Source organism: Natator depressus, chromosome 3 (assembly GCF_965152275.1).
Source record: "Natator depressus isolate rNatDep1 chromosome 3, rNatDep2.hap1, whole genome shotgun sequence".
Lineage (NCBI taxonomy): Eukaryota > Metazoa > Chordata > Testudines > Cheloniidae > Natator > Natator depressus.
Window position 1 is genome coordinate 130,127,227 of NC_134236.1, and position 27,410 is coordinate 130,154,636.

At 41.5% G+C, this 27,410-nt stretch overlaps 1 protein-coding gene across 3 annotated transcripts in view; it reads right to left on the reverse strand.

The window, feature by feature from the left end:
• Positions 1-9,009: 9,009 nt before the first annotated feature.
• COG2 (component of oligomeric golgi complex 2) overlaps positions 9,010-27,410 on the reverse strand; it is a 45,211-nt gene continuing 26,810 nt past the window's right edge. For all 3 annotated transcript variants that reach the window (XM_074947028.1, XM_074947029.1, XM_074947030.1), the window contains 9 exons: positions 24,501-24,640; positions 22,647-22,708; positions 21,087-21,238; positions 20,026-20,223; positions 19,085-19,157; positions 18,403-18,545; positions 14,650-14,789; positions 13,794-13,974; positions 9,010-9,415 (listed from right to left, as the gene is read on the reverse strand). In XM_074947028.1, the coding sequence (XP_074803129.1) occupies positions 9,314-9,415; positions 13,794-13,974; positions 14,650-14,789; positions 18,403-18,545; positions 19,085-19,157; positions 20,026-20,223; positions 21,087-21,238; positions 22,647-22,708; positions 24,501-24,640 (1,191 nt within the window). In that variant the 3' untranslated portion in view covers positions 9,010-9,313. The remainder of the gene's footprint in view (positions 9,416-13,793; positions 13,975-14,649; positions 14,790-18,402; positions 18,546-19,084; positions 19,158-20,025; positions 20,224-21,086; positions 21,239-22,646; positions 22,709-24,500; positions 24,641-27,410) is intronic.

Here is a 27,410-nt window from a genome sequence, read left to right on the forward strand (position 1 = left end):
AGCCAGAAACTGTTTCTCACCCTGGACCTGGAGCCAGTACCCCCCGAACCCACCCAAGGTTGCCTCCCGGACCTGCCAGGCGGAGAAGGGACCGCTGGTGAGTGTACCTTTTAAAATACTATACATGGTTTAAAAGCAAGCAAGTTTAATGATTAATTTGCCCTGGCATTCGCGGCTCTCCTGGATGTACTCCCAAAGCCTTTGCAAAAGGTTTCTGGGGAGGGCAGCCTTATTCCATCCACCATGGTAGGATACTTTACCACTCCAGGCCAGTAGCACATACTCAGGAATCATTGTAGAACAAAGCAGTGCAGTGTATGTTTGCTGGCGTTCAAACAACATTCGTTCTTTATCTCTCTCTTTTATCCTCAGGAGAGTGATATCATTCATGGTCATCTGGTTGAAATAGGGTGCTTTTCTTAAGGGGACATTCAGAGGTGCCCGTTCCTGCTGGGCTGTTTGACTGTGGCTGAACAGAAATGTTCCCCCGTTAGCCACAGGGAGGGGGGAGGGGCTAGCCACATGGTGGGGGGAGGCAAAATGCGAACTTGGAACAAAAGCACATGTGCTATGTTTGTAATGTTAACAACAAGGTTTACTGTGAAAGAGTGTACCCATTGTTCTATAAAATGTGTCTTTTTAAATACCACTGTCCCTTTTTTTTTCTCCACCACCTGCATGTGTTTCAAGGATCACAGGATCTTCTTCTTCCCAGAGGCTAGCGAAGATTAGAAGGCGAAAAAAACGCACTCTCAATGAAATGTTCTCTGAGCTCATGCTGACCTCCCACACTGATAGAGCACAGACGAATGCGTGGAGGCAGACAATGTCAGAGTGCAGGAAAGCACAAAATGTCTGCGAGGAGAGGTGGTGGGCTGAGGAGAGTAAGTGGCGGGCTGAAGAGAGGGCTGAAGCTGAAAGGTGGTGGCAGCGTGATGAGAGGAGGCAAGATTCAATGCTGAGGCTGCTGGAGGATCAAACTAATATGCTCCAGCGTATGGTTGAGCTGCAGGAAAGGCAGCAGGAGCACAGACCGCCGCTACAGCCCCTGTGTAACCAACCGCCCTCCTCCCCAAGTTCCATGGCCTCCTCACCCAGACGTCCAAGAATGCGGTGGGGGGGCCTCCGAGCCACTCCACCCCAGAGGATTGCCCAAGCAACAGAAGGCTGGCATTCAATAAGTTTTAAACTTCTAAAGGCTGTGTGCCATTTTCCTTCCCTCCTCCACCACCCCTCCTGGTGCTTCTCTCCTCCACCACCCCTCCCGGGCTACCTTGGCCCCCTATTTGTGTGATGAATGAATAAAGAATGCATGAATGTGAAGCAACAACGACTTTATTGCCTCTGCAAGCGGTGATCGAAGGGAGGAGAGGGTGGTTAGCTTACAGGGAAGTAGAGTGAACCAAGGGGCAGGGGGAGGAGGGGTTCATCAATGAGAAGCAAACAGAACTTTCACACCGTAGCCTGGCCAGTCATGAAACTGGTTTTCAAAGCTTCTCTGATGCGCACCGCGCCCTCCTGTGCTCTTCTAACCGCCCTGGTGTCTGGCTGCGCTTAACCAGCGGCCAGGCGATTTGCCTCAACCTCCCACCCCGCCATAAACGTCTCCCCCTTACTCTCATAGATATTGTGGAGCGCACAGCAAGCAGTAATAACAGTGGGAATATTGGTTTTGCTGAGGTCTAACCGAGTCAATAAACTGCGCCAGCGCGACTTTAAATGTCCAAAGGCACATTCTACCACCATTCTGCACTTGCTCAGCCTGTAGTTGAACAGCTCCTGACTACTGTCCAGGCTGCCTGTGTACTGCTTCATGAGCCATGGCATTAAGGGGTAGGCTGGGTCCCCAAGGATAACTATAGGCATTTCAACATCCCCAACGGTTATTTTCTGGTCTGGGAATAAAGTCCCTTCCTGCAGCTTTTGAAACAGACCAGAGTTCCTGAAGATGCATCATGTACCTTTCCCGGCCATCCCACGTTGATGTTGGTGAAACGTCCCTTGTGATCCACCAGAGCTTGCAGCACTATTGAAAAGTACCCCTTGCGGTTTACGTACTCGCCGGCTTGGTGCTTCGGTGCCAAGATAGGGATATGGATTCCGTCTATGGCCGCATCACAGTTAGGGAATCCCATTGCAGCAAAGCCATCCACTATGACCTGCACATTTCCCAGGGTCACTACCCTTGATAGCAGCAGATCTTTGATTGCATTGGCTACTTGCATCACAGCAGCCCCCACAGTAGATTTGCCCACTCCAAATTGATTCCCAACTGACCGGTAGCTGTCTGGCATTGCAAGCTTCCACAGGGCTATTGCCACTCGCTTCTCAACTGTGAGGGCTGCTCTCATCTTGGTATTCTTGCGCCCCAGGGCAGGGGAAAGCAAATCACAAAGTTCCATGAAAGTGCCTTTACGCATGCGAAAGTTTCACAGCCACTGGGAATTGTCCCAGACCTGCAACACTATGCGGTCCCACCAGTCTGTGCTTGTTTCTCGAGCCCAGAATCGGCGTTCCATCGCATGAACCTGCCCCATTAGCACCATGATGCCCACCTTGACAGGGCCTGTGCTTTGAGAGAAGTCTGTGTCCATGTCCTCATCACTGTGCTGATGTTGCCTACTCGCCCGGTTTTGCTTTGCCAGGTTCTGATGCTGCATATACTGCTGGATAATGCATGTGGTGTTTAATGTGTTCCTAATTGCCAAAGTGATCTGAGCGGACTCCATGCTTGCCGTGGTATGGCGTCTGCACAGAAAAAAGGTGTGGAACGATTGTCTGCCGTTGCCCTGACGGAGGGAGGGGCGACTGATGACATGGCTTACAGGGTTGGCTTACAGAGAATTAAAATCAACAAAGGGGGTGGCTTTGCGAGAAATTGAATGGCCCCCTCAAGGATAGAACTCAAAAATCAAGGATAGAACTCAAAACTGGGTTTAGCAGGCCATTGATTTCATGGAGGGAGGAGAAAATGAATACAAAACAAATCTGATCTATTTCTTGTTTTGAGCCACTTCATCTATCTTTATACATCTTGCTGGCAGCAGACTGTGCAGTACGACCTCTAGCCATCGTCATCTCCTGGGTGCTCGGCAGAAGATGGTGCAGTGTGACTGCTGGCCATCGTCTTCTCCTGGCTGCTGATTAAAAGACAGTGCACTGCTGGTAGGACTCAATCGCCATGAGATGAAACTTAAAAGGAAAATGACCTGGCTGAGTCACTCCCATGTTTGCCCAGTCGCCCCTGACCTCATCGAGGTTGGTTAAAAGAGCACCCAGGTCTATGTCGACGACGACTACCAATCATACTGCACTGTTTGCTGCCAAAAGGCAATAAACTGCTGCTGTGTAGCAATGCAGTACCGTGCCTGCCAGCACCCAGGGGACATACGGTGACGGTTAGCTGAGCGGGCTCCATGCTTGCCGTGGTATGATGTCTGCACAGGTAACTCAAGTAAAAGGCGCAAACTGATTGTCTGCCTTTGCTTTCACAGAAGGAGGGAGGGAAGGGGGTCCTGACGATATGTACCCAGAACCACCCGCGACAATGTTTTAGCCCCATCAGGCACTGGGATTTCTACCCAGAATTCAAATGGGCGGCAGAGACTGAGGGAACTGTGGGATAGCTACCCACAGCGCAATGCTCCGGAAGTTGACGGTTGCCTCGATACTGTGGACACATTCCGCTGACTACATGCACTTAGAGCATTTATGTGGGGACACACACAATCGACTGTATAAAAACGCTTTCTACAAACCGACTTCTATACATTCAACCTAATTTCATAGTGTAGACATACCCATAGAGTCACATTTTACAACAGAAGTTAAGCTGCAATTTAGCGCACCATGCACACGGTCATAGCTGCCTGTGTAATATAGGCAACTGCCAAACTTTCAGAAATCTGTTATTGATTTTAAAATGTCCCTTATCATCAAAGCACAAGAGGTTTTATTTTCCTGGTGAAGACTGTATTATCCCACATGCATGACTCATTCAGCAAACAGAGAGCTCTCCTAGCCGTGCTGCTAGGGAGTTCCGTAACAAGATAGCACTGTCCACAGACAAGGAATTCCATATTGTCTGACTTCCCTGCTCTGCCCAAGTAACAATTTTATTATGATGATAAAATTAAAAAAAAAGGGTGAGAGCACTTAGCAGAATGGGAGATGCATGTAGCAATGGTCCCATGCAGTGGATGCTGAGTGAGTAGGAAAGGAGAGCACATGGAGGGCAGGAAAGGGATACACTGCTATGGGCAAGGATGAGTAGATGATGAGTAATAGTGAAGACTAGGACGTGGTAAATGCTGGCTCAAGCACTGCAGCATTGTGAGGATGAGATGCAAGCTTACATGGCATTTAAAGACTCAGTGATTATATAAAAATGCACTGTACTTCGATTTGTTCCCATTGTCGGTTATGAGTTTTAAAAGTTTACTACTTTTTGCTCTCCTTTGCCATACAGCCTCAATAAAGCCACATGAGAGAAAGATCACCTCCTCTCTGGCTCACCACCAGAATTGTTAAAGCTGCACAATCTTTCGTACTGCGGATGATTCATAAGCCAGGAAGAACTCAGATTTTGATTTTCATGCCCAAGGGTGAATCTGCAAAGCTGGCATTTAGAAAATCTCTCTAAACTGAGCATATTTGTGCAGGACTTATGGACAGAATGAATATGGAGTCACTGTGGATATTTGTCTGCAAACATCCACTCAATGTGCAGTGGCAGTCAAAAAAAGAGAACAGAATGTTGGGAATCATTAAGAAAGGGATAGATAATAAGACAGAAAATATATTTCTTCTATATAAATCCATGGCATGCCCACATCTTGAATACTGCATGGAGAGGTGGTCGCCCCATCTCAAAAGAGATTTATTGGAATTGGAAAAGGTTCAGAAAAGGGCAACAAAAATGATGAGGGGGACAGAACAGCTGTCGTATGAGGCGAGATTAATAAGACTGGGACTTTTCAGCTTGGAAAAGAGATGACTAAGGGGGAATATGATAGAGGTCTATAAAATCATAACTGGTGTGGAGAAAGTAAATAAGGAAGTGTTATTTACTCCTCCTTATAACATATGAACTAGGGGTCACCAAATGAAATTAATAGGCAGCAAGTTTAAAACAAACAGGAAGTATTTATTCACACAACACACAGTCAACCTGTGGAACTCCTTGCCAGAGGATGTTGTGAAGACCAAGATTATAACAGGATTCAAAAAAGAACTAGATAAATTCATGGAGGACAGGTCCATCAATGGCTATTAGCCAGGATGGGCAGGGATGGTGTCCCAAGCCTCTGTTTTCCAGAAGCTGGGAATGGGCGACAGGGGATGGATCACCTGATGATTACGTGTTCTGTTCATTCCCTCTGAGGCACCTAGCATTGGCCACTGTCAAAAGACAGGATACTGGGCTAGATGGACCTTTGGTCTGACCCAGTACGGCCGTTCTTATGTTAATCTTATTTTACAGTGTACAGCTGCACTATAAATTTTATTTAGGCACACCACAAACAAAAACATCCCATTTAAGTCTGCCATTTCTCAACAAAACAAACATTTTATTTAAAAAGAAGGCCGGGGCATTAAGCTTTTCTATTACTCACAAGTACATTCTTTATCTATAATTTCCCATTCACGTGTCAAGACTCAGGATACTGCCACATTACTTATCTCACATTTAATACCTTTTGATAGTACTGTTTTTTTCTATTAAATTCCTCAAAGTCTTTTGATTAGTAGAATAATGTCCTACTCTGTGGGGATTCCAGGCTTCTCAACTGAAGTCTGTGGCTCACCAATAGTCCACAAAATGAAATATTCAGTGAACAAAGATAGAGAAGTCTTCTCCCTTCTCTGCCATATCCCCTAACAATGGTCCATAGAATGAAGTAGTTAAACACTGAGCTAATTGATTAACTTAATATACTAATGTTGATGTAAGCTATTTTCTATTTAAAACAAGACCATCTTTCTTCCCACCTGAAGAAAGTATGGAACTGTGGTGATTGATGGAAGAGGAGAATGAGAAAACAGTACACTCAGCTGAGAGGATCTGGCTGTGGAATGAACTTCTGGAGGTCAGAAGAATCCAGACTTCAATCAACCTTTAGAAAAATACTACAAAAGCTTCTTTAATAAAGCTTTTCAGTCATAATCCATGATATTGATAGCAACCACCCTCGCACCAAAACAAACCCTACTTCAAGACCTTTCTGTAAACTAAAAAGGGAGAAAAGCCAGACTCTTCAAGAAGTCCATTAAGGCCTTTGAGACCACGAATCTACTTTATACAGAAAATGCTCAGTTACTAGGAATAGCCAGTTGTGTAAAAATCTATGTAGAAGAGGACTAAAGGTAGGGTGCAAAATCTGGATCTTTCAAACTAGATGTTCCCTGAAAAATCCAATGAGTTTTTGAAGGAAGGAGGTAAACACTCCATCATCAAAATATTTACTGTAGAGACAAGATAGATTCTCCTGTTCCAGTTCCCCTACACTATTCAGAAAGTGTGCCTTGTTAAACAGCTTTCAAGGAGGGGACCACTTCACCTCTCATCTGGTATCTTGTAAGAGGTTATTACAAATCTCACCAAAAGGTAATGAAATATTATTCTCCTTTTTTTAAATCAAAAATAGCACAGACTGGGGACACTGATGTAGAAAACTAAGACATAAATATACATTTGTATAACAGCCAGAAGACCCTTTAAGTCTTCACTTGTTTGCTATATGGTGGTTGCTTCCTCTTCTCAATTTAAAGCTGGTCTTCAGCAGAAAATAAATTGAAATATATACACAAAAGGGCGTGGGGGTCCTGAAAAGAGGAAAGAACCTTATGGTTTAGAGAAAAAGGTTTGGCAAATGAAACACAAAATATTCCATCTGCACCTAGTGGCCCATGCAGACTTTGGAATTCACTATTATGTCAGGAATACAGTTGAATTTAAATCCATGCACATTCCACAAAGTAAAAAGTGGTTCCACGAATCTTAAAAAAAGTGTGTCCATCTTCCACAGCACTAACGAAGGCATGATTCCTGGCTTTCAGGAAGAGATGCTGACTGCAATTTAAATTACAATCAATGGCTACCAGTCAGACATGATTTCCCACTATTTTACAGAAACTGAGACAGTAATATTGTAAATCTAGAAAATGGAGGCCAGATTCTATTAAATTTAAATTAAAAGATGGATTCTTAACAGGTGAACAGTTCTTACTGCAAACTGTATACTGAACACACCGCCAAAATACGCTTCAAGATATTCTTTTGTTCAGTCAGGATGTTACATGCTGTATTTGAAACTCAGTGGGAAGCTGACAGTTATAGCTTGAGAATAGCAAACTTCAAACTGCATTTTATTAAAAAGATAGGAAGAGGACTCAATTATATTTGAGAAAAGTGACAAGCCTAGCAACCAGTCATGCACAGCCCACCTTACACACAAAATCCAGTGTTAGTTCAGTCCAAGGCATTACAAGTCCTCAATCTAGGGCAGTAAAGGTACTGACTTAAGTTATCAGTCTGCTTGTGAGGACAAGCACCTCGTGGGTTCCACACAGTGCTATCACTTTTGACAACATTCAGCATATCACATCTTTGCAAAACAAGCCACTGCTGCTACTACTATACAAAGCCCCGTTCTCTTATCGCCTTTTACATGTAAAACAACTGGACCTAGCTAGGGCTTCAGGAAACACCCAAAGCCTGAGAAACCCTGAGAAAATGAAAGCTTTTCATAGTATATTTTTAATACAATACCATCTCCAAGTAACAGCCTCTGACAAAAACTAGACGCTCTACCCAGACATGGCATGAAACACCACGTAGACATTCTACCATCTCCAACTCCTTCACTGCAAGTCTTCAGCCTTCCTCGATGTCTGAAAAGAGGTGGGCTGTGCAGTGCTCCTGGAAGGTTAATAAATGCAGGCTCTGGACCAAGAATTCCAGTGTCAAGATCCTAATGGGAAACCATCTTCCCCTCATTTATATTGAGAGAGCTCTAACTTGAGTGTCGCTGTTGATCTCAACTATGGCAGTACAGCCTGATTAGATGCAGTCCCTCATATAACCAGGCCCCATACTATTCAGGTCTTCATAGGTCAAAGCCAGCACCTTGAGCGCCACTCAAACCATGCTCAGCAATTCTCCTAGTTCCTTCATCCAACTCATCAATATTAAGCCTGATTTCACAGAAGTACAGTAATATTTGCTCCACTGATGAAGCTAGGTCTCATGTGCTGGGATTATAGAGCAGAACACCATCTGCATACTGAATACACTGAAGCCAATGCTGCTGCTTAGAATTAAAGATCTACTACTCACTCACAATCAGTGAGTACCACTCGTTCTGGTGGCCTGATTAAATTCCAGACTGGGTAAGTTACTTTCAGCCTACTTAGAGTCTATCTGTGCAACTAACCAGTCTTCACCTCCTATTTTAAAATTTTGCAGTGTAGTGTTGGCTAAGCACTGTTAACACTATTTGCGTTTCATCCCAGATGTGGTTACATTTCATTGGTGGATAAAATGATTCATAGCATGTGAAGTGCTTCAGGATCCTTCCGGGTAAGAAGTGTCATAAAATAAACTCTGAGAAAAATTCAGCTAAAGGGACAATAAAAGCTTGCAGTTCTTTCACAGGACTCCGCAAGATCCAACTCGGAGGGGAAAATACACAGTTGTGATAATTTTGCAACAACAAGAAATAAAGTGTTCTCATTCCAGTGAACACTATATTCCAGGAGAGTTTTCCCGTTGTATATGTATTCATTAGTTCTAGAGGTCTGAAAGTAGCCATGAGTGGCACATTTATATACTAGATGTCAGCACATAGGATCACCATTTGAAAATTAAGTTTGAAGATGACTCAGGATTTAAACATTTTGATGAAAAACCCCTAAACCCATGGACTCCACTGCACCATTCCCTCCCCCACTCAATGACACAGTTAGGAAGACAATTTATTATATATTTATTTTAATCGTTAAGTCAGTTCTTCCACACTAAGATTTACAATAAAAATAAAAACATTTGCTTTGCTTTTAATCTAAAGTAGAAAGTTCAGAATGCTTTAAACTGCCTTCCATACAATGGAAAACTACACTGAATGCTCTCTTGTAATTTATTGTTGAAACAAGTCTTTGGGTATCTTGACAGAAGATGCATTGACTTGTTGCTGGAGACGCATTAGGAAGCACTTCATTGCTACATAGTGTTTGGTAAAAGAAAGAAGAGGGAAATAATTCCCTCCCGTTTTTGGAGACCTGGTTCATCCTCATCACATGTTTTCAAATATATTTAAGATTGTTCCACTGTAGTCTGATCCTTGGCAGCGAGAACAAGCTCTAGAAGAGCTGAAAAGCTTTTTATGTTGCTTGTCTGTAATCCCATCTTTTGCATCTAAAAAAACCCACGGAAGACAGGGTTAAATTGTTGTCTGACATTTTTTGTAGGATAAGGTAGACACCTTATTTGTTTGCATTATTCTACTGTAAAAATCTAGAAAAGAAGCATATCATGTTTTGTTGTGTGCTGACAAAGCAAAGTCCATTATTACACGTGTTCATCTCTGTAAAGAGAGGACTATCCAGCTTTTAAGACTTTTCATTTAATACGTTTTGCAGGCAAATATTTAGCAGTTTTCCAGGGTGTCTGTTGCTAATGATCCCTATAAAGTTTATCTAGCAAACTTACCATTTATGAGAATTAGCTCTCTGAGGACATATTTTTGACAAGTGTGCCTTGTGTGACAAGAAACTACTGCTTAAATAAACTACTGAAATAATTCTAAGGTGTTTATTTTGTTCTACTGTAACAATGGATAATTTTCAAATTTATCTTCTCAGCGATTATAGAGGATCTGATCTAAAACATGCTACGTGTGCATGAACTGAATACTCCTAATTGGAGTCAGCTTGTGCTGACAGAGTTAAAACTGATGATAACGTAGTAACTAGGGCTGTTGATTAATCAGAGTTAACTTACGCAATTAACTCAAAAAAATTAACTGCGATTAATCACTGTTAAACAGAATACCAACTGAAATTTATTAAATATTTTGGATGTTGTTCTACATTTTCAAATATATTGATTTCTATTGCAACACAGTATACAAAGTGTATAGAGCTCACTTTATATTATTTTTATTACAAATATTTGCACTGTAAAAATGATAAACAAAAGAAATAATATTTTTCAATTCACCTCATACAAGTACTGTAGTGCATTCTCTTTATCGTGAAAGTGTAACTTACAAACATAGATTTTTTGTTTTGTTACATAACTGCACTCAAAAAACAATGTAAAACTTTAGAGCAGTGGTGGGCAACCGGCCGCACGTGGCCCATCAGGGTAATCCTCTGGCGGGCCGCGAGACAGTTTGTTTACACTGACCATCCACAGGCACAGCCACCCGCAGCTCCCAGTGGCCGTGGTTCACCATTCACTTTCTTGCGGCCCACCAGAGGATTACCCTGACAGGCTGCATGCGGCCCATGGGCCGCAGGTTGCCCACCACTGCTTTAGAGCCTACAAGTCCACTCAGTCCTACTTCTTGTTCAGCCAATCGCTAAGACAAACAAGTTAGTTTACATTTACGGGAGATACTGCTGCCTTCTTCTTATTTACAATGTCACCTGAAAGTGAGAACAAGTGTTTGCGTGGCACTTTTGTAGCCGGCATTGCAAGGTATTTACATGTCAGATATGCTAAACATTCGTATGCTCCTTCATGATTCGGCCACCATTCCAGAGGACATGCTTCCATGCTGATGCTTGTTAAAAAAATAATGCATTAATTTAGTTTGTGACTGAACTCCTTGGGGGAGAATTGTGTGTCTCCTGCTCTGTTTCACCCACATTCTACCATATATTTCATGTTATAGCAGTCTCAGAGGATGGCTCAGAGGATGTTCGTTTTAAGAATGCTTTCACTGCAGATTTGACAAAACACAAAGAAGGTACCGATGTGAAATTTCTAAAAATAGCTACAGCACTCGAACCAAGGTTTAAGAATCTGAAGTCCCACCCAAACTCTGAGAGGGACAAGGTGTGGAGCACGCTTTCAGAAGTCTTAAAAGAGAAACACTCTGATGCAGAAACTACAGAACCCGAACCACCAAAAAAGGAAATCAACCTTCTGCTTGTGACATCTGATTCAGATGATGAAAATGAAAATGCGTCGGTCCCCTCTGCTTTGGATTGTTATCAAGCAGAACCTATTATCAGCATGGACGTAAGTCCTCTGGAATGGTGGCTGAAGCATGAAGGGGTATATGAATCTTTAGTGCATCTGGCACGTAAATATCTTGAGACCCTTGAGTGCCATGTGAACACCTGTTCTCGCTTTCAGGTGACACTGAAGAGGGCAGCATTATCTCCTGCAAATTGTAACCAAACTTGTTTGTCTGAGCAATTTGCTGAAGAAGCAGGACTGAGTGGACTTGTAGGCTCTAAAGTTTTACATTGTTTTATTTCTGAATGCAGTTATTTTTTGTTCATAATTCTACATTTGTAAGTTCAACTTTCATGATAAAGAGATTGCACTACAGTAAACTTGTGTAACCCCTGGGGTTTAGAGAGCATGGCCCCTTTAAATCTTTTTCCTAAGGAGGGGAGGGGAAGCAGTGAGAGAAAGGTGGGAAAATCCAGGTGGGGCTCTGGAGCAAGAGCGAGAGAGAGAAGGGCTGCAGCCCACAGGCCCTCGCAAAGTGAAGCAGCAGGGAACCTGCCTGAAGCGTGGAAAGGACAGTAGCCAGGAGGAGCAGTGTGCAAGGCAGGAATCACCCGAGAAGGACGGGCCGGAGCTGGACCCAGTATCACTGCTGCCCACTACTGCATGCGGCTGTGAGTACTGGGGCTTGTGACTCTGCATTGGGAATAAGGAGGGAGGCTGTAACTAGTTAAGTGGGGAGGTGGTCGCTCTGTGTGGCTTTGCAGAGAGCAGCAGAAGAGGGCACCGGCAGGGTTTGTTGGGGGAATTTTACTGGCGCCGGAGATGACCAGGAGCACCCAAGACTCAGCACTGAACTGGAACTTTGCTCAGGCCTCCTGAACTCTGTGTGCAGACACATTTGCTTGGTGTCTGCCCTTTCAGACTGTGCTACCACTAGGCCTGTGGGGCCTTGGTTTGGATGCAACCCTGTTTTACTGCTCCTCCTATATTTCCCCTTGTTGTTTTTCTCCTCTCATCCCTCTGTAAATAAATATCTCCCTTTGTTATATCCATTGTACTTTTCCTGGGGTGGGTGGTGGGGTGTGTGTTCGTTCACTCTGGGGGGTTTGGAACAGGTGCCCCTGGGGTGGAAGGGATTTTTCCTGCTGCATTCCTGCGCACGCCTTCTCTTGGCCAGAGCTGCCTGCAAAGCAGACTCCATCTTGGCCATGAGGATGCTAAAGTTACACTTGTATTAGGTGAATTGAAAAATACTATTTCTATTTTTTCCAGTGCAAATATTCGTAATAAAAATATAAAGTGAGCACTGTACACTTTATATTTTGTGTTGTAATTGAAATCAATATATTTGAAAAATGTAGAAAACATCCACAAATATTTAAATAAATGGTGTTCTATTATTGTTCAACAGCGCAATTAATTGCAATTAATTTTTTTAATCGCTTGACAGCCCTAGCAGTAACAATATTTGCTACTTTTATTTTAAAAAGAGGTTCTCACAAAGTCTTCTCCCTTAACCCCTGTGCTAAACCCCAGTACCAGGGAAGCATGTGTTTACAGGAAGTTTGATGGACTAGAGGATCTATTTATTTATCATCACACTTAAATGCTTTTCCACAACCATAACCAAGGGAAAAAGCAACATTATTTGGTAACTAATGTTACGAAGCTGCACTTAGCTGGTAATATTTATGCTTTGCTTCTGAAAAATATACCTAGTATGTCCATAGTTCAGCATGAATGTTCAGTTCGTGTAATTTGAAGTGAGGAGTGTACACACACCCTACCTTGAGGAAACCTCATTTATTCTTTGAGCACCCTAAAGTATGCTAGATAATACAAGTAAATAACATCACACATTAAAGAGACAATCACTGCAGGGAAGTGACAAGTTAAGAGAAGACAGACAAGAGGATGGGGGGGGAAGAGGGTTACAAATACAAAAACATGAAAAAGCTTAGTGATACTGCATGTCTTGTGCATTTTTTCTCTTTGTATGTGCTTAAGGTTTTGTTTTATATATGACATTATGATATTTCAAAAGTGAATCAAGTTTAAGCATTGTAATACTTATTGCTTTGCTGGCATTTTCACAGCCCTTCAAAAAGATTAACTACTCCTCACGTAGTAACTCAGGTAAGATTGCCAACACATGAGGAAATCAAGGCAGAGGGTGTTTAATGTTCTCAGGGCCACAAGAGTTGCTGGGTCAGAGCCAAAATTAGAATTAAGGAAATTCTTGCTCTGGCTCTACACTCCGACCACAGAAGAGGCTTATATCTCTTCTTATGCTTCATTCTCACAACAGAAAGTTCTGAAGATCATTGAATTGAATTTGAACAAAGAAACGCAAGACTTCTTCCCAACCCATATAATTAAATGAATAAAGCGGAAAAGTGTAATATATTATTTTAGTTTTTATTTGTGGTAATTGAGAATTGCTTTATGCTTAGGAGATAGGCTTTAATGGAAGTCAGACTTATACAGGCATTTGCATGCAACCTTTTCTAGCAGACCTGAACAAAACTGTAAACAACTAAGACAGGTCCACAAGAAATAGCTAGTGATAACCCTTTAATAAGTAGACTTTTCTCTTCCAACTTACCTGGTCTCCAAAGTACTCAACATCCAGGGCCAACTGTAGTCTGATTTTGTTATCATCACTCATGCCCCCGTTTGAACTAACATGGTTTGGAATTACAGTTTTTCTGGCCTGTTTGAGTCTTTTCAGGCTCTCTTCCATTTTCTTTACAGAGCTCAAAACATCTGATACAGTTTCATAATACCTGAGTAAAGAGAGGTTAATGGAATTTAAGTTCCTACGTAAGTAGGGATTTCAGGCAATACACCATTTGATCCAAGAAAAAGGCAAAATAATATGGTATTCTTCTGAAGAATGAGACACTCTCTCATCAGGATATTTATAGGGGCAGGTTTGGAGAAAAGAGCTCAGTGTTAAAGACAAGACATGTCTCTTTACTATCCAGCAGTCTTTCTACCCACCCACAGAATAAGTGTAATTTCTAGATTTCAAACACTTTGAAGTGTCCAATACTTAAATGCCTTTTTATTTTCAACTACGAGTAATTACTGAAAACAATAAAAAATACTTAACTCCTATACAGAGCACCTGATTCATAGATCTCAAAAGCTTTTTAAAAAGATGGGTAACCTATTACATGCATTTTAAAGAGGGGAAAAGTGCAGCAGAGGTTAAGTGCTTCACCCTAGGTCACACAGTTCGTCAGTAGCAGAGCTGTGAACAGAACTTGGGTCTCCTGACTCCCAGTCCTGCATGTGGTACACACAAGACCACACTACCTCCCTATGAACATACCTTGCTAACAACGGAATATGCCTGCTTTGTTTTTGAAATAAAAAAAAACTGACCGGTGAGTTAAGGTTACAGTTTTGGCAAACACTAAGATTGTTCTGTATGGTTCGACTATCTTTTCACTTACTTTTGTGTGCTTTCAGATAGGGCACTTTCCAACCATTGATGAATCCTGGGTTGCGTCAACATATCCTTGTACTCATTCTGCAGTCGGTAGAAAGGTTTAAGAGCACTGTCGACGTAAGGTGATGCTTTAGTTGGCACCTCCTGGTAAATCGTGTAGGAAGCAAGGTGGAGAACAGAGCAGATAAATATCTTGTTATTTAAGAATGCCACGTCAAATATACCATACACGTGAAACGCAAAGCATAGTCAATGGCAAAAAGGATGTTAATGCTGCTTGGGCATATGTCATCTCCTTGCAGGACGTGGAGTTGAGCCAAACTCAAACTTCTGAAAATCAGCTCTAGGAGAACAGAGGGAAAAGTGGCATAGGCAACCTTTCCCTCCCTTCCCCTATTTGTCCTTTAATAGCAGACAGAATCCTGTGGGTGAGAGTGAATAGCTGGTAAAGGGAGGTGAAGTGTGTGTACATTTCAGCAACTGTGGGGTGGTAGAATAAACGTGTGTGTTAATGGGGAGTACTGGGGCATTGCTGAAAGAGGCAAGAGTTCAGACTGCATGGGCAACCTTAACTCTGCATTTCCTGGTTTTCAGAAGTTTGAATTTTGCTCAACTCAGTGTTCTGCAAGGGGACGACATATCACCAAGCAAGCCTCACTTTGCCTTAGAGTTTTTGCCATTGAATCTCCTAGTTTTGAGAACAGGAAAAGATGTAACTGGCAGGAGTCAGTAGTCACCTAGGCAGTTGTATGTATATCCCGCAATTTGCGTATTGAGGCAAATCAGCCTGTTGTCAGCAATCCCCACGTGATGGTGTACTCCGTGCAACTTCTGCAATCTTGTGACTCAGGAATTGTCCAGAAACTGCCACACATTTAACAGAACACTTCTTTTCCCTCATTGGCCAAGGTATCTGTTCCACTACGTGTCTTTGGAAACACCACATTAATCTGCCCCAAGATCAGGAAGTAGCCATTTAATAAATTCTCTCATGTGGTATCATACCGACACGTACATGGATCAACCGTGCTTGACCACAGACCTCTGCCATTGGAGCTAATGGAGTGACAGGTAGCTGTAGCAGATAGTCATCCGCTATCTGGACCAGACTAGAGGGGGATGAGAGACGATGCCAGGGAATTTCAGAGATATTTGCTGAGAGCACAGTAATGGTGAGACTCAGGAATTTTGGTTCCATTCCAGGCTCTGGAGGGGAGTGTACTCTAATGGGCACAGAAGTTTGGGAGTTTCCCGAGGCTTGACCCCTTCTGCCCCATGCCCCCAATTTGTCCCAGTCTTGTCTCTTCCCTACCCCTGGCTCCTCATCTCAGTCCGACCCTCCTTGGCCAGCCAGCCCTAGTCTTAGATATGTATATCGCCCCACTACCATAGCATCTGAGTCCCTGACACTTTTTAGTGCATTTATCCTTACACCACCTCTGGCAAAGCCCCATTTTTCAGAGCGGCAACTGAGACAGACTAAATGTTTTGCCCAAGGTCACACAGGAAATGAAACCATGTCTCCTGAGTCTCCCGCTAGCAAGGTGGATAAAAATAATTGATTTTTTTTTTAAATCGGATTTATTGAAATCAGATTTTTAAAAAGAAAACCTTATTATAATTTAAACATCAAAATAAAAAAATGTCAGATTTCATTTTAAACAGGTTTAATACAAAATCTGTTCAGGCCTAAAATTATCATCACCTCTTAAAACACTGAAATAAAAAATAGGTATGCTGAATCCATGTGCCTCTAGCAACAGCTTTAAGTTAAAGGCTGCTTTTCTATATAAAGACAGTATCGGGGGGAAAATATCTAACTTTTGAAGTCAAGCGTTAGAAATAGGACACCACAGGCCATGTACTGTTTTAAAGGCTTGATCCTGTTGGGGACCAAGGGGTTATGCTTCTGGATGCAAGAGACTGGCCAAGATAATCACCGGCATTGAGACCAGGCCTCTGACTCCAGGAGACACCAACAAAGATCATTAGGATCATTCACTGAGCCCACCCGAGGTCTCGTAGGCACGTTTTATAGCTTCTCCTTACCTGAGCTCTGAGTGGCTCAGTTCTCATTTTAAAGAAAATCACATCACTGAACTGGGGGAAGTCACTAGCTAAGCACCCGGAACCATGAAATGCTCAACCAGCTATTGACAAGAGTAGCTGCTTCTGAAGGTGCACACAGAATATTTTCTTCATTTGTGCAAATTCATTCAAAGTTGAAAAATCAATTGGGAGTTGAAAAAGCAGGAAAACTTGTCTCTTCCTTTCAGTCTATGAATAAAAATGAGGAGGGAGGGGATGAAATCTACTAGTTTTAAAAGTCTGAAGGACAATTAAGTAACTTAGGAGACTGTCTCATTTTCAAGAGTGAGTAGGAACTTATGCTCCATTCATTTTCATTTAGGCATATTCAAAAATTTTCCCAGGCTGACCTGAAATAATCAATGTAATTCACTGATTATAGTTAACCCCCCTATGTAATAAATTATTTACTTGTACATGAAATGTTTTGTTAAGAAGTTTATGTATCCAAAACATTTTACATACATGTTTTTAATAAAAATACATTGTATATGCTGTTTTATGTTTAATTAAATTCCAGTTACCATCCTAATGCAGCTTGACAGAAATCATGAGCAAAAACTGAATTATCTGGAAAATAAGCAATATATGATTCACCATTTTCTAACATACTAAAAATGTACAATTAAAAAAATCTGAAAATAATAAGCTACATAAATGCTTAAATAAATGTACATAGTTATAGAGTACCATCCGAGGTAGCAAAAAGATGTACCAAATATAGTGAAGGCTCTATTCAGTAGTAAATCAACAGAGGATGTTATGAAGACCAAGACACTAACAGGGTTCCAAAAAGAACTAAATACTTTCATGGAAGATAGGTCCATCGATGGCTATTAGCCATGCTGGACAGGGATGGTGTCCCTAGCCTCTGTTTGACAGAAATTGGGAATGGCAACAGGGGATGGATCACTTGACGATTATCTGTTCGTTCCCTCTGAAACACCTGCCATTGGCCATGGTCAGAAGACAGGATACTGGGCTAGATGGACCTTTGGTCTAACCCAGTATGGCCATTCTTATGTTTTAATGTTTTATATCAACCATTGAGAATTCTTTAGAAAATAACTGAAGTACATATGGAAAAACTGATTAAAATTGATTATTTAAATCAAGGCTTCCCCCCACCCAAAAGAAAATAAATTCATGAAATGAACAGGCTTGACAGCATCAGTGACTAACGCTCTCTATTTGTCCACAAAACAGGTACGATCATACCTAGCCATTGTGCTTACAACTCGGACTTAGGACAAGACAGATGAGGGGTCTGTGGAGAACAGGACCAAATCTAAGGATGAGAGGACAGATCAATTTCCATATTGTTTCCAATCTGCCCTGACAATGGTGCCAACAACAGCTGCAGTGGTTTTTTGCCTCAAGGGCACTTGCTTCTTGAAACCAACTGTTCTCTAGGACACCTAAGGGTGACAGCAGGTTTTAGCAACTACTGTCACACTTTAAGAGCCAAGTATGATATTTTTCTTAAAGACCATATTAAAGTTCTCTTGAGTGTGGCAAGAATGAAATGGTGGCAGGAATTAAACAGTCACAAAGTAGGGATATTTGCAAGCAGCTATAGATAGGTGTGGTAGAAACCCTGAATACATCAGCTGGTTGTATTCACAGCCTTTCATGAGAGCACTTCTTTTCACATGAGATCAGCACTGACCTTATTGGTTCTTCTATAGTGTCTTGGTACTTCTAGTGCGCTTTTCAGATAACTGAAGCAGGATTCACTCAAATCCTGAATAATCTTATTATTCAAGGTAGGCATGGAGGCTGATAAAGACGCCTGAGAGTCTTCCAAGGCTCCTGTTGAATTACAAATGTGGAAGTTGAAACTAAGCTACACTGCCAAGCCCCAGACATAAGCAAACTTGTGCAACCCTTCCCATCCCCACTCCATATAATACATCTTGTTCTAGGATATGTAACAAAGACATTTCTGATATTATTTCTGCAATCAAATCCTATATTTAACATTACACAGCTTAGGAAATAGTTACTAAAAGTCCATGCCACAGCCAGAAAAAAAAAAAAGGGGGGGGGTGGGGGAGATCATCAGATTAATTGCTTTCTAGTGTTGGTAATAGTAGAGATGAGGCACACTCAGGAAATTCAGAATCAGATACAAACTCTCCCAAAGTTCAGTAGAATTTTTTTCCAGCTCTGAAGCTCCCATTTAAGACTATTTCTAATTAACTGTTCTAGTCCAAATGAGATTTTAAAGAACTATCAAATGGTATAGTTTTTTTAAAAAACTCTTACTTGTAAATATTACAAGAATATACATACACATAATGTTTTCCCTTTGTTTCCCCAAATGACTAAAATCAAACTCCCAGTTTTACCTGTGATGCAGGATATATTCTTGAAGCCAATCATTTCAAGTTTTGGTTTGATAATTTCCAAGAGTTCAGGAAGCTGAACAAAAACAGATATGCATGCAACCATTATTATGAACATATATGGGTTTGTTCTCTCAAGGTCTGAAAATCTCCCATGCATTAAAAGGAGAGATTGTGTTATGTTTAAATACTGGGTATATTTTTACTGACTAGTAAATGGGAATCAACAAGACCAAAATACATGACATACCCGAGAAAATGGCATTAAGCATTTGGTGCCCTCCCCCCACCATGGCCCTTCAAGGCAAAACATTAGAATTAACGAAACACCATATTACTCATATTATTATAACAAGCTGGCTCCTTCAAAGGTTTTAGGAAGTTCAGTTTAATCAAAAGCACAGGAGACCCTCCAAGCAGATCTGTACAACCCAACCATCTGTAAGATTTAGAATTTTGCTTTAAACTCATTGTTACCAGTAAAATCTTGCTGAGGCTCAAAGGTTAAAATAGTAAATATTTGTTTAGACCAGAAATAGCTCAAAACATGAAGCCTGATTTTGCACTGTGCCCCTGGACACCAGGTCCTTGCTGTTCATCATTCACACAAGCAGAGGTGCAAGAGTGGGGCAGTGCTAACTGGTGCTAAAAGTGAACGGAAAAATCTGGTTTCAGCAGCCAGTGCAACAGCTGCTGAAAAATTCATTTTACTGAAAAACTAGACTCCTTAATTACCTGTACCTGGACTGGTATCTCTGTAACCAACCAGATCTGAATAAAAACAACAGCGCCTCCCTAAAGCTTTGTTGCTTGTGATACCTCCCTACTTCGACTATGCTAGTTTCAGCACTGGTAAATATTTAAGACGTTGTGAGCAATATGCCAAACAGTATTGACATGTGGTCAGTGGAAATGTTCTTGTACGTATAGTAGCATGTACTAACCTGCTCCTTAAGTCTATCCAAATCTGCAGCAATATATACCAACTGAGTACTGGATATAGAAGGTAAACGCTGTGTTTCTGGAGCGCCATTTCCCTGGTCCTCACTGGGATTTGGGTTTACAGAGGATTCCTTGCTACTGGTTGCCACAGATTTTTTGTTGTCCTTTGTACTTTCATTGGAGATGGGCCTGAACAAAAGCTGTAGTAGCCAAGTGAGAAATGAACTTCAGTCTTTGAGAAGACAGTTACAGCTGAGCTCAAAATTGCAGTGTATAAAGTCTTCTACAAATTTTTCCCAGCACAGTACAACATTTGCAGAAGTTATAAGCATCTAAGTTTCTATTCTGCCTCGTTGTACTTGGTTTACATAGGGTTGTTGGGTTTTTTTTTTTTAATATTAACAAAAGGCCGCAGAATATCTAACATTGTACAGCATCATCTCAAGACCCTGGTGTGTAAAAATCAATGTCTTTAAAGAGATCTATGTATTCTGTATCTGAATCTGTTCTTTGGGCCAAAGTCCATAAAATGAGGTGATGACAGTCAAACCACTGTGTCTGGTTTAGATTGCAGAGACTGGGAGAAGGATGGAAATTGAGAACTTGACTACGCTTTTTCATTTCACAAAGGATGTTGCAATTTTCACACTCCTAAAAATGTTACCCCTGTGCACATTAGGGGTTCCACTGGCTGATTTCCCCAGCAGTATAATGACACTGTAAACAATACTGCCATTTTTCAGTTGCAACATAGAAGAACTGAAGCATGAGTATCAGTCCCATTATAATGACTTGAGAGGAGACAACTCTGTGAATGGGTTGTCTCTCTATGGCACTTTTTCATATAAGTAATGATTCAAGATAGTTCCCAACAGTGACCATTAACATTCTTTTGCAATATCTTTTTTAGTTTTAAGGCTCTATTTAAACTGTACTTGATACACATTTCTTAGTCTAAAAGATACTAATATATTAGAAATTATAGATTTAAACTGAACACATTTCATTTGGTATGTATAGGCCATCAATAAGTATCAATGGCATAAGCATGTCGTTCTCTTACCTCATTAATAAACACAGAGTAGCGTGCTAAAATCTGCAGTGTAAATTTCCATAGGCGGTGTGCTAATAATGGTAAAAACATCTGATTTGACCAACACTTCAGAAGACTCACCCATACCAGGTGAGTGGCCAAAAGGCAATATGAGCTTCCAGCTAAAAAAATAATTAGGGGATAATGGTTATATTACTAATCATGATTTAAAATCTGGTTTTGAACATTTATTTTTCAAAGCTTATGGAACTGTACTTTTACTGTTATTAATTTTTTTAAATCAAAATACTTTGAACTTTAAAAATGACTTCAAAATGGTTTTCAACATCACCAAGATAATTTACCGAAATTGTTTAAAGCCAAATTTTTAATATCAGACCTACTTTCCCCTGGATCAAGTGTCCATTAACATTGCATAAATGTGCAACACAAAGGTGACATAAGAATCTTGCCCTTCGTTCAACTACATTGTCTCTATATTTACTGACTATCCACCTAATAGGATAACATTTTCAGAACTAGTTTTAGTTATCTTATCCGGTTTCACAAGGTACATTAAAAAAGTTACTAAGTTGACTGATTTCAGAGTAACAGCCGTGAGTGCATGAAAGTTGCCAATCAGAGCAGCAACTGTTCTGTGTCCTGACAACACAATGCAATAAACAGCAGCTGTTATCACTGTTCGGTACCAAAGGAGTGTTAAGTTCAATAACTAAAAGCTATAATTACATGAATACTTTTAAAGCAGTTTTGGCAATAGAGTTATACAGTTTGCAAATGAATAGTACTTAGCTCTCAGTCTGTAAATGCTTTTCATTTAGTTTCTAAGATTAATGCATAAATCCTAGAAACAAAGGCAACGTGCCCCATATTGCCAACTCTGCTGTCCTGTTTTCTCATAATCTTTAGTCCTATGCTTAGAAAATTTGTTTTATACAGATTAGAGAGACTAATTCCATTAAAAAAACCAAACACTTTCACTGCCTTTAATGTTTCTTTTAAAAGGCCCTGTACGTTAGCCTGGCTCTTCCCACAGCACCAGTCCTTTTCCTCCATTCCCATTTAATATGTTCTGCCTCCTAATTCACTCAATAGATTATAAATTCACTTTTCCAGTCTCCTAATTCACTAAATAGATATGAATTCATTGCTCCTGTCTAATTTCTGGCCAATGTACCAGACAAATGACTCCTAGAGTTGATGCCTATACTGCTGAGATTAATAAGTGCATTTGCTGCTTAGAAATGGTCATTTCTTCCTCACTTTCATAATTGTAGTGTTCTGAATAGGAAAGATGTTCGCTCCAATAGCATGGCATAATTTTTTAATTGCATCTTCTAGGAGACCTACATTAATTTAGATCCCTCATCTCATTTGTGTAAACCAGGTACCACTATTTGTATTAATGAGTTGGTCTAGCCCATTTAATTGACTCACCAGTAAAAAAGACTGACATGATTTTAAGATCTAAAGCTTTGTGTGACTGATAACTTTAACAATCACCGTCACTACCTGGAAACAGTTTTATTTACACAATAAAAACTACAAGTTTTAGTAAAGGAAGTTTACCTGGTGCCTCTTCTAGGCTATCTGAAAGTGCAGCTTCTAAGGCTCCTGCTACCTCTCTAAATCTGACAGAAAGAAACAAATATTGTTCAGTATTACAAGTTATGATTAATTAAACTGGCGTCTAAACATGCCTTATGCTATCAGCTATATAAAGAAGGTGTGGATTTTGTTTGGGGAGATTTTTTTTGGTTTTTACTTCGTTTGATCCCTAACTGGAAAGCATTTAAAAGAGAAATAATGGAATTTTCCAAGCAGAAATGAAGTGGGACAAGTGGGAAAGAGATTCAAGTTATAATCTTAAACATCCTGTAAAAAGCAGCAAGTTTGAGGATGATTCAGTGTCTATACTTTTAGTAAGAAACACTAACTTGTTTACTTTATTGCTTTCACACTGAAAAAGTCAACACATTGTCTCACTTCTTACATTTGCTTTAGTTAACCTTCAGGTAGGTCACATGATCGTGGTGCCTGTAGCTTTCTGCATGTTTGCTAATGAACAGTGAGTGGCACAAGGTCCTGCAAACAGTTCTGTACCTGATAAAAATCAATAGTTCCTCCCTTGATTTGGATGCCCTGACCTCTTTTTTTTTTAAACTACAAAAAACTTTGGGGGTTAGTACTGAAAACCTTCAATTCTCATTTCAACATACATTACCTAAACTGCGTACACAGCCTAAAGATACGTATCTGTTCAATAGCTACCACCATACTGCATACAACAAAGGCTTTGGACAGGCACCCGTAGACAGATATTTAAGAGATTATGCAAGGGCAATTCACACCTCTTACCATCTGAGCTCAATGGCGGGGTGGGGCGGGACGGGGCGTGTGTGTGAGAGAGAGAGAGGTATACCAAGTTGTAAATATAGGAGACAATCTGAGACAAAGAGCTTCTGGTGGGATGAAACTGACACTCTCAGGGAGGGGACACTGTTTGTTGGGAGACAGTAAGAGAGACATGCCCAGGTTCTCTGCCAAGGGATGACAAGCCTCTAGGTAAGACAGATGTGTGTAGACCTTTATTTTACAAATTCCTTATCTCTTATGCTATACTTCATTCTTACTGTTAAGATTACACAACTATTTTTTTTAAAGGCTGTTTTGATCCACTGCGTTTACCTCTGATCATAAGCTCCAAAAGGGAAAACTACACGTACTGAGTCCAACTGGATCAGCTGAATAACCATAGCTGGTACACAGGCTACTTTAGCCCAGGACCTGGTCTAAGAGTGGAGAATTGCAGGATTCCATCCCAGAAAAGGTAAAGTCATGAGACCTAACACCTATGGAGGTACACCCAGTAAAATGAGAGAAGGGATTAGAGGTACAGCTAACCCATAACCATGGAAGATTAATTGATATGATATTCAACCCTTTATTTTAGAGCTTTTAAAAAACAGAACTCTACTATGATAGCAAGTTTATTAAGCATTCCACCAGCCTTGCAAAAACTCTATTAAATCTACATTCTTTCTAATTCCAGGAAGAAGGTAAGCAGAGACTGAGCTATAGAAGATGCACAAGGTTTGAAAACTAGTCTAGACCAGTCCCTGGCAGTCTTATCAGCAGTGACACTCTGTACCAACTTCACCATAACTCTAACTGGTTTTCTGGCTTGTCTATCTCAGTGAAAGTTGTATAAAATAATTACATGCCCTGGTAACCAGTTGCAGTATCCATGCTTTTTCTTCAGATTTATTTACATTTTGGCTTCTCCATTTTAAGAAAGCTGCTTTTATGTGACAAGTACAGCTCCCAGGGACAAAGGAGCTTTGGTTGTGGGCTACATTCTTTTGCCATGGCTAAACTTCGCTTTTGCTTCCTTCCTTACAAGTAAATAAATCAAATACTGACCTTATTTGGAAATAAACAGGCAAATTCCACTTATTGTTAAAGCTGAGGTAGGCAGGATGTAATCTTAATCTTTTCACGCTGGCCTGCGATCCACACTGTCGTTCAAATCTCTGTATAAAATCCATGCTTATAGTGTATCTCTGTACGAAGAAAAAACACATTCTACTATAATTCAGTTTTTCCTATTAAATAGTCAAGACTGTATGCTGATTCTATTATGTGGTCTATAAAGATTATAGTTGTACTCATTTCTCAAAGTCAGTTGACACTACCCCAACTTTCTAATCTCCATAGGTATGTCTACACTGCAAAAACACCACTCATGGCAGTGATCTCAGAGCCTGAGTCTACAGACTTGAGCTGAAGCTTCAGTTCTAAAAATAGCCATGTAGATGTTACCACTTAGGCTGGAGCTTGGGCTCCTGGAACCCACCCCCTCCCTGGGTTTCAGAGCCCAAGCAGGAACATCTACATGGCCATTCTTAGCGCCATAGCATGAGCCCCATGAGTCTCAGTCTATAAATCTGGGCTCAGAGACACACTGCCACAGGATTTATTTTGTAGTGTAGACATACCACATAAGGCCAGAGCCTGGGTTGCAATGGAACTGAAGCAATCATCCAGTTTATTCCATGGTGAAGGGAAATGAGACTGACCACTTCACCATGAATTATGCCATGAGTGTGCAAGTTCCACCTCCTTTTCATTGGTGCTCCGTACTTGTCCAAGTATGCTGAACTAACAACTCAGAGATGCTCCAGGACTTGTGAGCTGACTCAGTGGTCTGGAAGTGGAAGAAGAGAAGCTCCTATGTTGCTCAGTGTTAGGAGAAGAGGAAGGTGGGAGCCGGTGATTGTGGGAGAGTGTCAATGCCAAGCATGTAGGGATAAAGCTGTGAAGTAGGAACGGAATGAACTGGTGTGGGAAGGGAAGGAGGAGAGAATTTGAAACCGATTGATAGTATGAGGTTTACTTTGCACTATAGATGTAATAAATTAGGCCCTTATTTTAGGAAGCTATCTTAGATGTTTTTGGTTGTATACAGATGTTTTACAAATAAGTAATTCAGAATAACTATCTAGACTACTTCCTTTCAGAGTCGTGTACCTCAAGTGGGATGTTTACAAGTACCTCAAACCCATTCTGCATCCATTCTCAAAAATAAACTATTGTTAACTGACTCAACAGGAATAAAGTATGTGATTCATCAAGACATACATTCTGTGTTTTGCAAGGCATAAAGCTAACCACCACCTGAGGAAAAGGAGATACATTCTGAGTAGTTCTTTGTTACTATACAACATTTATGCACTATTTCATTCAAAAAGAGTGACATTAATGTAATGTTAAGGGTGAGATATCTAACAGAAATTAGGAAAAGCAGAGTTAAGGTTAAAATCTGTCCTTCTTGCTCATTCTTTAAAATATGGTCTCCATACCATATGTTTGCCAATAAATATGTAACAGAATACAAATCTGAGTTTCTTAACAACCTTATATATAATAAGTTCAAGTACAACACATAGTCTGAGACTGGATCTAATTTACACATCTCACTGAGATTATTAAAAACAGAGCTGATGAAAACTGCTTCAGCAGTTCTATGATGCTTAAAGTTGAACTGGTATAACATTCTAACACACTAGCTTTGAAGCCATCTAAAAAAAACCTGAACAAACTCAAATGTAACTTAAAATACTGAACCAATTTTATATGAACTTGGCTTGTTTTGCGTTAGACAGAATAAAATTAACATGAGTTAAAGACTACAAGACATAAGGGGTATGTCCACACTGCAATTAAAAACCTGCAGCTGGCCCATGCCGGCTGACTCGAGCTCACGGGGCTTGGGCTAAAAGGCTATTTAATTGTGGTGTAGACATTTGGGCTTGGGCTGCAGCCTGTGCTTCAGGACCCAGTGAGGTGGGTGGAGCGAACAGGGGCAGCGGACATAAAAAAAGGTACCACCCGCTTGTACTCACCAGGCGGCACTCCGGCTCCTCGGTGGCACTGAAGGCCCCTGCTGCCAAAATGCCGCCGAGGACCCGGAGCGAGTGAAGGCCCCCGCCGCCAAGGACCCAGAGCGCCATCGGGTGAGTAAAAATTAAAAAAGGCGCCTATAAATTAAAAAGGCGCCACTTGTGCTCAGAGGGGGAGCGGCTGCTCCCCCCGGCTACGCTACTGGTGGGAGGGTCCCAGAGCTCAGGCTGCAGCCCAAGCCCAAACATCTACACCACAATTAAACAGCCCCTTAGTGCTAGCCAGCTGGCACGGGTCAGCCATGGGTTTTTCATTGCAGTGTAGACACAGCTTAAATGCCATTTCTTAGGCTAACCGTAGGGCAATGTACAGCAGCGCCATAAAACAGACAACATACACAGAGTTAATGTGCCACAGTGGAATCTTGAGATACTGCAGTATTTCCCTTAAAAAAGAAACTCTTGGATACTACCTGATAGCTGTTGAAAAAAGCTGCCTTTATAATCACCACCACTACCACCGTGCAAGTAACACCATACACGCCCTCATTGCTTCGGATAGTGAAACTCCTGTATGTCCTTAACCCAGGGGTCGGCAACCTATGGCACGCGTGCCAAAGACGGCATGTGAGCCAATTTTTAATGTCACGCTGCTGCCTGCCGAGTCCCAGCCACCGGCCCCACTCAGCCCGCTGCCGAACCCAGACCGGGACCCTGGCAGGCAGCAGCGTGCCATTAAAAATCCTGCCCGCCCCGGCCCGCTCTTCTCTGTCCCGTCCCACCCCCCCACACTGGCTCCTGCTGCAGAGCAGGCAAGCTCCCCTCTCCCCCGCCTCTTCCCCCAGCATGCTGGGTTCCTGCCCCTCCTCCTCTCCCTCCCTGCCACCGATCAACTGTGGCCCTTGCAAGCTCGCTGCTCCGGGGAGGAGGT